Source organism: Pangasianodon hypophthalmus, chromosome 12 (genome assembly GCF_027358585.1).
Source record: "Pangasianodon hypophthalmus isolate fPanHyp1 chromosome 12, fPanHyp1.pri, whole genome shotgun sequence".
Classification (NCBI taxonomy): Eukaryota; Metazoa; Chordata; class Actinopteri; order Siluriformes; family Pangasiidae; genus Pangasianodon; species Pangasianodon hypophthalmus.
This window is the reverse complement of record NC_069721.1, coordinates 7,124,688-7,138,245: the sequence shown is the minus strand read 5'-3', so window position 1 is coordinate 7,138,245 and position 13,558 is coordinate 7,124,688. Positions and strand designations below refer to the sequence as shown.

Here is a 13,558-nt window from a genome sequence, read left to right as displayed (position 1 = left end):
GTTATAAAATGCATTCAAGGACTGGAACAGGAAATGCAGCAACATACTGACCCCATGTACAGTGATGAGGACAGTGATGGAGGCAAAGAAGATTGTAGTTTCAGAATTGCATAGTGTAGTTGATTTTTTCTACAATAAAGTATCAGACACCGTCTTCATTAAACTAGCTTCTCAGGCAACCCACAAAAATACAGTTCCTGAACATCAAACTAATTGTTTTTTTTTTTTTTGATGAAAATCAACTTTTTTGGCTAGGTATATTAAAAAGTGGGTTACATACAAAGAAAAGCCCCCAAACTTACAGGAAAATATGTGGTGGATTATTGATGCTGTATGTAATATAGTTTTATTAGGTTTTCACTATTTCAGATTTTAGGAGAACTGCTTTTTTAACAGGATTCTTACTCGACTTACTTTTACTTGACTTCAGGAAAATAATACAAGTCCATTTTGGTTCTTAAGAAACCCTAGGTAAAACATTCATTCGACATTAATCACTAATAAATACAATATTAATAACTAGGAATAAAGGAGTAAAGGAATAAAACATGACAATGCATGCTGTAGTAGGAAAATAATCAATGCTGGGACATCCTGAAGTGTTTTATTCCTCTTATACCACAGCAATTTGCTAATGATTATGTTTTTTTTTTTCATTTTGGGGTGTTTTATCACTGCAGTCATCTGTCAGTTACTCAAAATGACTTCCCTGTTTATACATATTTTTTTGTGTCTGCTTTCTGCATAGATTTCATTTTTTGGCACCATCAGAAGTGCTGAACAGCGAGTGTAACATGGGTGAAACGCAGTGCTTCTACCTGTATCTGTCTCTGTTTAGTGCTCCAAATATCCATATCTGTATTCAGAATCAGAGTAGTTGTGGCCTAAACCAGAAGGAGGATTTTTTTTTTTTTTCAAATTAAATGTGAACCCTACCATTATACCCCAGAAACACTGGAAGAAAAAACCCAGAGGTAGAAAACCCAGCACTGTCAGCATGGTGTGTGAATTCTAGCTCTAACAGTTCCTCAGCCTCAGCTACATCACGCAAGTTCAGAACTGGTCTCAATTAGAGATGTGCATGGGACCTTTTTTAATGCCACTTATGCAGCAATTATTGTTTAATATTTTCTAAAATAATCAATGTTGCTGCATCCTGAAGTGTTTTATTTCTCTTATACCACAGCAGTTTGACTGTTGATTAATCATCCTTTATTTATTTATTTCATTCTTGTCTGAATTGAAAAGGCCAACCTGTGCACAAATGTGCACAAAGAATAAAACTTTCTAATCTGATCTGACTCTGTTAGTACATGTGTTATGAGTGAAATATGATATAATAGTGTTTGAGAAATGTAATTATGAAATGAATTCATTTGTCAGGGACACCATGTTTATATTTAATTTAATCCGTCTAATACCATTTTCATTGAATGTCTCAGTTGGTTAACATTATTGAACATGAACAAATGTCCAAAAATAAAAGTTTGTGTTGTATTTAAATGTATACATTGATTAATAGGGAAAGGTCATGCTCTTCTCTTTCCTTTTTCCCCCCTCTCTCTTATGGCACTGTTTCCACTTACAGACTGGCAGTATGAGGGTAAGTCTGTTAACCTTCTTTCTTTTCATCTCGTGCATCTCTTGTCTTTACCTGTTCTATGAGCAGCACTTGTGTAGCCATGACCTGCCCGCATAGCGAATCCTGTACTGATAGATCCTAGTTCCATGTGGTGGCCATGCTGCTTCAGCAATTTGAAATGCTAGCTGAAAGTGGAATGCCTCGTTAGCACAAGTTGTTTCCTTGCTCTTATTTAAAGTCTCTCTAATTTATAACCTGTTTTTTTCTCCATTTCAGAGTGCAAGCTGTCCAGAACCGGTCCACCAGCCACCATAGTAGCCATAGATGAAGAGAGTCCTAATGGTAGATATCGATCCCCTTTTTTCATGACTTGCACAAATAAAGCACTTCAGTTTGCCAGTGCAACTCAATCACTGCACTCAGTGTTGCAAAATGCATCAGGATGTGCTTAATATTTCTCTTTTCACTCAGTTATCAGACGAGCAAACTGGCTGATGATGATTATAGCCATGTAAAGTAAGGATTATGAGTTTTGAAGTGGAGACCTTGGAATTGTGCCAGTTCTATCAGCCTTGAAAGGTTTCATCTGATTTGAATTTCTTGAGGGTCAAAACATTATGGTTTGATATCTTAAAAAAGATATTGTCAGAAATTGTCAGTAACTCGTAGCATTGAATCTAATCTGTTATTTACTCATTTAAGAAATGCAGAATAAAATATTCCCTTGGATTTATTTTCGGTTTGTTAAAAGGAACTCTCTGTCTAAGCTTTGCCCCAAGTTGTCTAATTTATGTCTATGAATTTATGAATGTAAGAGATATATGCTGCACGAATGACAGATGTTCCAGTTGTGGCAAACCTCATTTCTTGCCTTTTTAGGCATCCCTACTCAGCACCACAAAGGCTGCCACAATAGATCCACATCCAAAAATCCAGAGCCTTTATAAAACAGCTCTTTTTCTTTACGCACTTCTCCTTCCTTCTCTCGTTCTACTGTAATTACCTGTGAACATCACTGAACTGCTCTATGAGTATGATAGGAGATCTGGCTTTTAGCATTAGCCAAGGCACTAATGAAACGTAAAGAAGTTTTTTTTAAGCAACATTCTCTGAGAAAAGTCCTTTTTATACCATAGAGGGTGAGTACATTGCTTCCAGTATGCTCCCATGTTAATTAATTGCACAGTATGCATGTGTAGTTGGATTATACACTGGGCACCAAGCACAAGTTCTGTTTTATTTCATGTGATACAGGAGTGGTTTCTAGCTAGAAACAATACACACTACAATATTTCTGCTATATAACACAGTGTATGCCCATATTCATGAGGTATATTTCAGTCTGTAGCCCTACTGCAGCATTGAAACACTCTGTAGATTAACCAATTTTATGTGATCAGTTAGGAATGTCACCAATATTTGATCTGTTTTGTTTTCAGTTGGATAGACCCTTCTGCCATTTGAGCAGAAATAACCCATGATCCGCATATCTGTGCGGCTTCTTCGTCCTTGCCTGATAAACTTTAGTTGACTAGCCTAGGAAGACAACTAAATTTTATGGATGATTGTGAAAGGTGTTGATCAATTATTTGCAATGGCTTGCTAGGCTTACGGGCTAATGTAGCTAGTGTTAATAGTGATTGGGAATAAATGTAGGTGGAAGTGGGACTGTCTCTATTTTGACATGTGTTCCTGTTTGGGCTTTCAAAAAAAAAAAAAAAAGCCAAGTGTGCCTGGTCCAAAGTACATTGTAGTCATCTGTCAGTTTCTCAAAATGACTTCCCTTTTTCATACATATTTTTTGTATCTGCTTTTATATGTAGATTTCATTTTTTTGGCACCATCAGAAGTGCTGAACAGTAATTCTATCATGGGTGAAACGCATTGCTGATATCTGTATCTGTCTCTGTTTAGTGTTCCAAATATCCATATCTGTATTCAGATTTAGACTCAGAGTGGGTGTGGCCTAAACCAGAAGAAGGATTTTTTTTTAAAATTAAATGCGAACCCTACCATTATACATCTGAAACACTGGAAAAAACCCAGAGGTAGAAAACCCAGCACTGTCAATATGGTGTGTGAATTCTAGCTCTAACAGTTCCTCAGCCTCAGCTACATCACTCAAGTGATGGTCTCAAATACAGGTGTGCATGGGACTGTTTTCCTCTTGTTCAGCAATTATTATTTGCTATTTGCTAACAGTTAGGTCTACTTCCCAACATATAAACAACCTAGTAGCCTAATTTAAACCACCACAACCCCAACCACACAGGTCTTTCTTTGTCCCATGAGCTTCTTATTGGACCACTTGAAAATAAACACCTGCTGCTCGTGCCCCATGGGATCTCAGTCCTGTTTCATACCTCAAGTCGCAACCAGATGTCCTGTGAGACTTTCTGGCAAACACATTCTCATTTTATTCATAATAATTCATTTATATTTGGTTACATCCCTAGTGCATGTTTATGATAATCCGATGGTCAGTAGAGATATTTGCATTATATTTATTAAACCAGTGCAGAAGGCACAGAAAGGAATGCCCCATTCCCGGCGTTCTCAACAGTATAAAGTAAAAAAGCATCAGGGATTGGTCACTTCCACTGCTAACTGGGTTTAAGGCTTGAGTGCAGCCTCAAATATATTCTGTGAATGTGTCATATTTGTGTGTTTGCCATTTTTTAGGGACAGTCAATGAATTTGGCTGAACCTCAGCGGCTGGTAATATTGGTCTTATAGTCAATTTAGTACCATGCTATCATTCCAGACAGGTCAGAAATGTACCTGTACAAACAAAAAAACCTCCACTCCAATACACACTATCTTAAAATGGAAACTCTACACATAAACATTTGGAATCAGAAGGTTGCCACTGAGTATATATCAAACGTTTTACACCAAAATATTGCTTAGAAGTGTAAAAGATTAGATAGAACCATTTCAAGGTCTTATACAGCGATCAGCCATAACATCAAACCACCTACCTAATATTGTGTAGGTCCTCACTGTGCCACCAGAACAGCTCTGATCCATCGAGGTATGGACTCCACAAGACCTCTGAAGGTGTGCTGTGGTATCTGGCACCAAGACGTTAGCAGCAGATCCTTTAAGTTCTGTAAGTTGCAAGGTGGTGCGTCCATGGATCGGACTTGTTTCTCCAGCACATCCCACAGATGTTTGAGCAGATTGAGATTTGGGGAATTTGGAGGCCAAGTCAACACCTTGAACCCTTGAATCATGTTCCTCAAACCATTCCTGAACAATTTTTTCAGTGTGGCAGGGTGCATTATCCTGCTGAAAGAGGCCACTGCCATTCGGGAATACTGTTGCCATGAAGCGGGGGTACATGGTCTGCAACAATGTTTAGGTAGGTGGTATGTGTCAAAGTAACATCCTCATGAAAGCCAGGACCCAAGGTTTCCCAGCAGAACATTGCCCAGAGCATCACACTGCCTCCTCCGGCTTCCCTTCATCCCATAGTGCATCCTGGTGCCATATCTTCCCCAGGTATGCGACACACTTGCACCCGACCATCCACATGATGTAAAATAAAACATGATTCATTCAGTTCTGATGCTCACGTGCCCATTGTAGGCGCTTTCGGCAATGGTCAGGGGTCAGCATGGGCTACGCAACCCCATACACAGCAAGCTGCAATGCACTGTGTGTTTTGATACCTTTCTATCATAGCCAGCATTAACTTTTTCAACAATTTGTGCTACAGTAGCCTTCCCACACGCATCAGCGAGCCTTTGCTACCCATGACCCTGGCACTAGTTCACTGGTTGTCCTTCCTTGGACCACCTTTGGTAGATGCTAACCACTGCTTACCGGGAACACCCCACAAGACCTGCCGTTTTGGAGCTGCTCTGACCCAGGCTTCTAGCCATCACAATTTGGTCCTTGTCAAAGTCACTCAGATCCTTACGCTTGCCCATTTTTCCTGCTTCCAACACATCAACTTTGAGAATTGACTGTTCACTTGCTGCCTAATATCCCATCACTTGACAAGTGCCACTGTAACGAGATAATCAATGTTATACACTTCATCTGTCAGTGGTTTTAAAGTTATGGCTGATCAATGTATAAATAAACCTTTAGTCAGTTTCCATATAAGAAATCTCCAAATACCCCGACTTGGATGCATGCCGTATTGAAAACGCGCCAGATCTGCTCCCATGTGATTCACCAGCCTGATTTCCATACATGCCGCTTAATAAGCATCTGCTGTTTATTTTTTTTTTAAACTTGCAGGAAATAACAGGGTAGTGTAGACAGAACTTTGTTGGTGGGGGAAATTAATTTAGCTAAATTTAGGCAGACCAACACTAGATGCCCAATCAGCTAATACAATGCTTCGAGGTTTAATACGCAATTTCCGTTGTTTTGACTTGCAGGAGATATTAAAGAGCACTTTATTCAGATAACTTTGCTGCCAGGCAGACCATAAATTTACCATCATTTAGTCAGACCGATGATGACATTAGATGCTTAAGGAGTTCCAGCACAACGTAAAGGGCACCTTGTCACATTTGATAACTTCATGGAAGCTAGCTGTATCAATATTTTTGTAAAGTATTTGTGGTGCATTGGCTGTTATTAGGAGGAGTGGAGAATAAATCATTGCTTCATTGTCTTCAGTGGGTGAAGTGTCATGATGAGAAGACATTTTTTTTTTGTCTATTTATTTGTTTAGCAGTTTTTGTAATCTTAATTAGTCACACTGTACAGCACAGAAGGAATACTTGCTATAAAGCTGTAAATGAGACCTGAAACATACAATATGTGAGGTCATAGAGTTGACTAAGTATATGTTAGAGTAATAGTTTGTACATAAACCTTTCTAATGGCTGTCAGGAAGAACTGCAATTCAAAACTCTCACTCCAGAATTGAATAAAATCCAAAAGAGAAAATGAATGAATTGGGATTTTCGCTCTTTCTTGTCGAAAAACGCTGTTGCATGATAGATATTTGCAGAAGAACTTTTCACAACATTGGTCGTGCTGCATTCTTCTCCACTGCACAGATGAATTTCAAGTCTGTGAGTGAACATTCAGAGAGAATTAGAGCTCCGAGCAACCCCAAGGCCGACGGAGCGAGCTAGCTAAAATACAGTGTAGAGAATAAAACTGTCGTGTCCAGTCACTTCCAATAAATGTATGTTCAGTACCCAATCTGTGTTATCCAAGTATTTTATTGTCTAATCTGTGTATTTTGTTCTCTAGCCTGTCACAAATTGTTGGCGTGAGCCAGATAGTGTTAGCATGCTAGCTAAAACACAGAGCAATAAATACACACACAAGGGCAAGCAGACAACCAGGACGACTCTCTCTCTCTCTCTCTCTCTCTTTCTTACTCTCTCGCTCTCTCTCGCTCTCAGTGTAACTGAGTTGAAATACAGAAGTACAGACAAACACAAAAACAGCCACTCCAGCTTAAGTGGATAATGATATAAATTCCATAACAAGGATAAATCAACTGACTATCATCATTGAACAACGAACCTCTTTAAATTTCCTTTTATAATATTATATCTGATTCACACTCTCATTTCTGTTTGGTTTGTTTACTCTTTCTCTGCCTGTCACTGTGTAGTTGGACTTCTTTCGTGCCTGAAGTTGGGATGTGACCTTTATCCTGCCTCACATTTTTGAGCATAGCTTAACCCTTTTGTTTGAAGCCAGTCAAACCTATCTTTTCAAATTGCTGCTCGTGCTGCGTCATGGGGTGGCGTAACACAGTCTGAGAAAAGCGCTATCCACCCTCTTCCACATGCATGAGCTCACAGACACCCACGATTGGCTAGTGTCACTGTGATTGACAGGGGAGAGAGTATATCACCCAGGAACTACCACTTTGGTTTTAATAAGGTTGCCCTACTTTTCTTGTGTAGCGCTCTTGGGAGTTTTTGACAGTTGTGTCTAGACCATTACCTTTAAAGACACTTTCCTTTAAGCCAAATAAAAAAATCAGGGGATAGAAAATGTAGCAAACTAACACTGCAGATTGCATTTTTTCCCACAGATTTGCTTTAAAACTGATATAGAATAAAAGCAAAAGACATTTACAAAAACAATTCAGAATAATAGGATGCATGATAATGCATGAATGACAAGTAGTCAAATATTCAAAGAATAAGAATATATTCAGGGTGTCTCAGAGGAAGTACATATTAGTCCAACCCTCTCCAGTTAGCTCCAGGGGAGTGTTAGCTAGTGAGCTAACACTGACAAGAACAAATTGGGGAGAAAATGGCAGAAAAAAGGCCAAAGTTAGGAGTTCCTAATTTTCTAATAATCATATCATAATATGTATCAATATCAAAATCAATATGCCATATAAAATTGGTCCTAAAAATAAATATTCTGTGTACCAAATAAAGAAAAAGATGGCCTTTAATTAAATAATTAATATCACAATATCTACATGTTTAATGATGTGAAACAAAGGTGCATGAGGTAACTGTGCAATCATACACCGTGACAACATAACAACCCTAGAATATACTGTATGGCTGTATGAAATATTAAATATATGCTCTTATTATATAGTTTCAATTAACTTTATCCTTAGCTATTATATTTTGGGTTTTATGAAGGAGCCAGAGAAGTTCCAAAGAACTTTGCCAGGACAAATTGGAGAGAATTACATGTCTTTTTCAAAGACAGCACAGCAGTATCTTGAAGAAAATTGAGAAAATGTTCATGGAAGAGTCTTTTTTTAAATATACAAAGCATTGAGACTTAATTTTGTAAATGTACACCTACAAACTAATATCCCCTCATCCTATAATGTATGCTATGCAGCGCTGCCGTCCATCATAAATTATAAATAATGCTATTTTTCCTCCCATCTCAGATTTTTAGGTCAGCAATGACAGACGTTAACTCAATTGAAAGCCAAATTGAAAAGGTAATGACAACAGCTTGGACCTGAAATTATGCCTTTCACCATGGCTGCCTGATTAACACTATGCTGAAAATATGTTTAAAGGGCAAAAACATGGTTGCGGATAGCTGCTGAGAGGAGTGGAGAATGGGTTTGTTCAGTCAGTGAAGCTAATATGCAGAGCAGGTTCTCTCCCTGTCAGAGAGATAAAGACACAAATGACCTGCTCGTCTGCCTGTTGCATAAGTAATTTCTGTGGAGAGATATTATATCTCATAGAAGCTTTCTTTCTGTTCTACAGAGAGGAAAGTGCAGATGATGGAGTGTTGATTATTCGGCATTAAGGCACATACAGTAGGTCTGGACTCCATCTACGCACTAAGAAAAAAAAGTCTTCAGTTCTTCAGGGGTTCTTTGGATGGTTAAGAGTTACATCTTTCTACAGATGTTCTGGCTATTATAGGGAAAACCTCTGTCATTGAACCTTCAAGGGTTCTCCCAAAGCGACAAACCAAAGACTGCACATGATGAAAATAGCATTGCTCATTGCTACTCCTGGGGCTTCTGTAGGTTTACACAAGAAGTCCTAGTTAGACTTTTATGTGAGAGGTGTTCTATAGATAATCACTTCTTTTACAAGTCATAGGGTTTCAGTACTTCATTCACGACTGCTTAGCACTTACCTTGCCTCAGCAATTTTAGCATTCTCTCTCATTCCTTGCGCTTTTCAGTCAGGCAGTTATGCCTTGGCTTCCCCGGGAAATGACCAGAGTTATGGTGCTGAAAGGCTTTTATTAAAAAGGAACAATTTCATATCAATTGGCGAGACACATTAAAGTGTCACTGGATGAGGGGACCCAATAAAACCCTGTGGAATCAAATCTCATTTCTCTTTTCCGTCCGCTCTTCTAAGCACTTCGCTTAGCACCTGGGACTGTGACAAAATTATTACACTGGCCCCATAGTACATTTCTCATCAGCAGGGTTCTCATTTGTGTCATTTGTGTCCTGTGTGAGGCTGTGAACGTCAGGTGTGGAGGATGGAATAGCAGGATTGGCTTATAGATGGAGGTCAGTTCTGTTTGGGGAATAGATTAACTGTCAGACTGCACTAAAGTATTCCCTTAACTGGCTTGGAGAATGGCCAGTGGTCAGCAGACCAGGTCCAGTCAGCATGGGGGTCTCCTTGAGTGTTCACAGTGAACAAAATGAAGGTGATGAAGAGTGATGTTTAATGAATATTTAGGCTGATTTGCCTAAGAGACAGCTCTGACATTAGGACAGAAGCAGTCAGCTATTGATCTGCAGGGACTGGAAGAAGAGTATGAGCATAGACCTTGAGTTGATTGGAGAGTGCCTGAAGGATGTTGAGAATTCTTAAAGATTAATGAAGTCATGTTCCAAGTGTCGGGGGTGGGCGTCGAGCAAATCAGTTGTATTGCCTTCTTCCTCACTGTTCTTTTGTCTTATTTCGTCTTCATCAGTCTGTGCTGTTTCCCAGATCTCATTAAATGCTGGCTACTAATCTTAGCTTTCTGATCCTCTTCAATTCACTCACTTGGAGCCACAACACTGTCTGAAATGTCTACAAACCAGAAGACAATATGTGAAATGTGCCAACACTCTAAAGACAAAAGACACTATTGAGTGCATCATAAATACATTGCCATATTGGGTAGTGTTCTTTAGCAGAGTTAGGGTTTAAAATTTTCCTAATATGATAACCAAAGCATATCACAGTTTCACTGTATCATGATATTAATCGACCATTTAAAAACACAAGCCGGTGGAAAATTCTGTTCTTCATTAATTTCTATGAAGAGACATTTGTACAGAAATTTTGTAAAAATGTCTCTTCATAGAAATTAATGGAGAACAGAATTTCCACTTCAGTAAAATATGTAAGTTTAACAAAAAGTAAATAGGTCATTTTAAATTGGTTTCATTTTAACTCATTAAATAGCCATACATACATATATGAATTTAATTTATTGTAGTAACATTGACATTATATTCATATGTCAAAGCTAGATATTTTACTTAAGTGGAAATTCTGCTCTCAATTTAAATATGATGATCCATGAATTTTTTTCAGTGTGTAACAGAAAAATGAAAAGAAAGAAAAATATCAAAACTCTAATTGTTCTTATTTTTTAAAATGTTATTTTTGAGAATGATTTTACCATAAAATCTGTTATATTTCCAGTATATTAGATTGTATTCCTTAGTAATTAGCTTGTATTTCTTGCCAGTCCTGAGGTTGGTGAATTCTGAACATTCAGTGGGAGTCCGAGGGGCCCCTCCCCATTTTTTTTCAATCAGGTGCATTTTTTATGCCTTTCAGTCCTAGTCAATTAATCAAAATCATGTAGACCAATTTCTGAAAACTCCTCCTGCCTCCTCCACGACTTCATCAATTCTCCTCACTGTATCCACCACAGTAACCTCTTCGTTCTCTCTCTCTCAGTGTTCTTCCTTTTGAATAATTGAGTGATGGTTTTCTGCATTTTCCTTTGATATTCTGTAATAATCATTAATATTCTGTAATAACTTCCACAACTCACTGGTCTGTACTAGTAGTCCTGAAGTGACAGTTTGAAGTTAAGTTCTTAATAATTAACAATTAACAATTTAGTTAAGAATCAGAATCTTTGGAATTTTAGCCAATCCAAGACAATAAATCAATCAAATGGAATGTCTTGTACTCAAAACTCAAATAAAAATAAAAATAAAAAAATTCAAATCAACTCAAATTTTAAACAGGCTTTAATGTTTGGAATCTTTTTATAGACATCTGTGTATTTGATGTATTGTAGCAAACCAACTGATCATGATGTGGATAATGACCAAAGTGACCTTTAAGGCTATTTGTTTATCTCATCCATATGGAAACAGAACCAGTATGTAGAACCAATATGTAGAAAAGTTTCATGATCTGTTTGGGATATAATATTTTGACTGTTTAGCTAGGTTAGCTTTTCTTGACAAGCCTTTTCTTTTTCAGCATGATAATGACAGTATGCAGAGCTCTTGTATGCATATTGGACGTAGCTACTCTTTGGCTGGAGCTGAGTGACTGGCTGAGCGACAGGACGTAGCAAGCAGGATGAGATGATATGCGAGTAACGTTAAATGTCGTTGGGTTGCAAGGTTTTTTTTAAACAGCGCACAGGGCTTGTTTATTAGCAAAGTGGACCCGAAGGTTAAATGTAACATTGTAACGAACATTTCCCATTTTAAAAAGAATAGTCTCCATGTGAAAATTAGACTTTTTTTGCTGGTACTAGATACAAGCAGGAAATCTCTTGCTTCGATGGCGTACCGTACCAGCTTAAGTTCACCTTTGGAATTTATCACATTATCATTATAAGCTGAAAGAGAGAATGTCTCTGAGGAAAGTTCATGCTCTGAGCACCAACCGCCTAAAAAGATTCGAATGGCAATTCCGGTAATGTGAAGTGCTGCTGAGCCAAAAACAGTTAGTTGTTTGGTTTAGTTAGTTATGTGTATGATAAAGTTAGGAACGTGCTAGGAGTGGCAGCAGAGGTTCCAGTGTAACATGTGGGTTAAACAGACAAAGGGTTTTCAGTGCAGTCACGTCCCCTGCGTGGAGAAATAGGAGTTTGCTGTAGAATGATTTAGGGGAAATCCAGGTGGAGGAGGTTGTGAAATCCACCCTACATTTTTGTTGAGATGCAGCCAGACTCAAAAAGGAGGAGAATCACTGGAGTAAGGAATGTGAAATGGTTAAAAAAAAATTAACGGGTAAACAGTAATAGATTGAAATGCATTTTAATTTATATTTTGAAAAATTGCCCTAACACACGTCTTTTTTTTCCACCTTTCTTACCAAAACTGGTGATATTAGCAGTATGAGAGAGTCCTCCAGTTTCCTTGGTTTGAGTTAGGTTTGACTAGAATTGGATTTTGGTTACTTGTTCTGAGGTAGAGTGATTCCGTACACAGCAGACTGAGCACTACCATTTAAATGATGTACAATAAGCATTCAGATGAAAGCAGCATCAATCATCTGGTACAGCCTTCATTTAAAAATTGTTAATAGTATATCCTTCAAAACAGAGCCATGTACTGGGGATGTACAGTAAGAGCTCTGGAATCAAGTGTATAAAATGACTGTATGCTGACCGCTTGCTTTGATGTGATTACAAATGACCTGCATTAATATTCTTAGAGTGGTTTCATGTGGATGTTATGCTGTATCAAAACCTCTGGTACATCTGAGACTGGTCAGGACATAATAAAACAAATTGTTATTTATTAAAGGGATTATTTGAATATTACAGTCTACCGAAGTGCCACTACTTCAAGTATTACCCAGGTTATAATATGTGCAGGCACTTTCATTTTGATTTATCTTCTTTATTATAATGAACTGACCCGGATCATAACCGGCAATGGATCCTGACATATTTTTTTTCCTTTTTTTTTTTTTTGTTTGTCTTCCACATTGCTCTAAATCATTTCTGTAGGCAGAAGTCATTAATAACACTTAACAGTTGACAGCATATTTCTGGTCAGAATCTCTCAGGAGTTACACAGAGTTGCCATTTTTTCAAGTACATATACATAACATAAGTGTGTTCCACCTCTTTTGGCCATCAGGGACCATGTTACAGAAAACTCCAAACTGCGAAATTATATTTGCTTAAATAACCATGCTTAAAAAAAAAAACACTCAAGTATACTAACCATTCAAGTACACTTACAGGGCTCTTAAGAACACTTTAATGTTATCTAATGTCCATAAAGGAGTTTTTTTCCTGCTATCACGTATGTTATAACAGCTATAAACTATTGTTTCTCAAATCCTTGTGAATTAGCTGTTAATTTAGAAACTATGAATGGGGTTGTCATGCTTTTTCAGTCTGGATGACTTGAATAAAACAAGTAATAATAAACAAACTCATATTCAGCTAAATTTATGCAGCACTCCAGAGCCAGAATTCCAGAATATTGTTTCTTTGATTTGATTTTATCTGTCTCACTCAAATAATCCAAACTCTTAAATAAAATAACTGTTTACAGACAAACACAAAAGATTTTCATCACTTGTGTTACAAAGTCCTCTC

At 37.7% G+C, this 13,558-nt stretch overlaps 1 protein-coding gene across 4 annotated transcripts in view; it reads left to right on the top strand.

Moving 5' to 3' along the window:
* Window positions 1-13,558, top strand: part of pcdh15b (protocadherin-related 15b) — a 186,085-nt gene that overhangs the window by 32,887 nt on the left and 139,640 nt on the right. For 3 of the 4 annotated variants that reach the window (XM_053238777.1, XM_034309522.2, XM_053238776.1), the window contains exons 3-4: window positions 1,589-1,603; window positions 1,859-1,924. In XM_053238777.1, the coding sequence (XP_053094752.1) occupies window positions 1,589-1,603; window positions 1,859-1,924 (81 nt within the window). The remainder of the gene's footprint in view (window positions 1-1,588; window positions 1,604-1,858; window positions 1,925-13,558) is intronic. The other variant, XM_053238775.1, reaches the window with a different exon arrangement.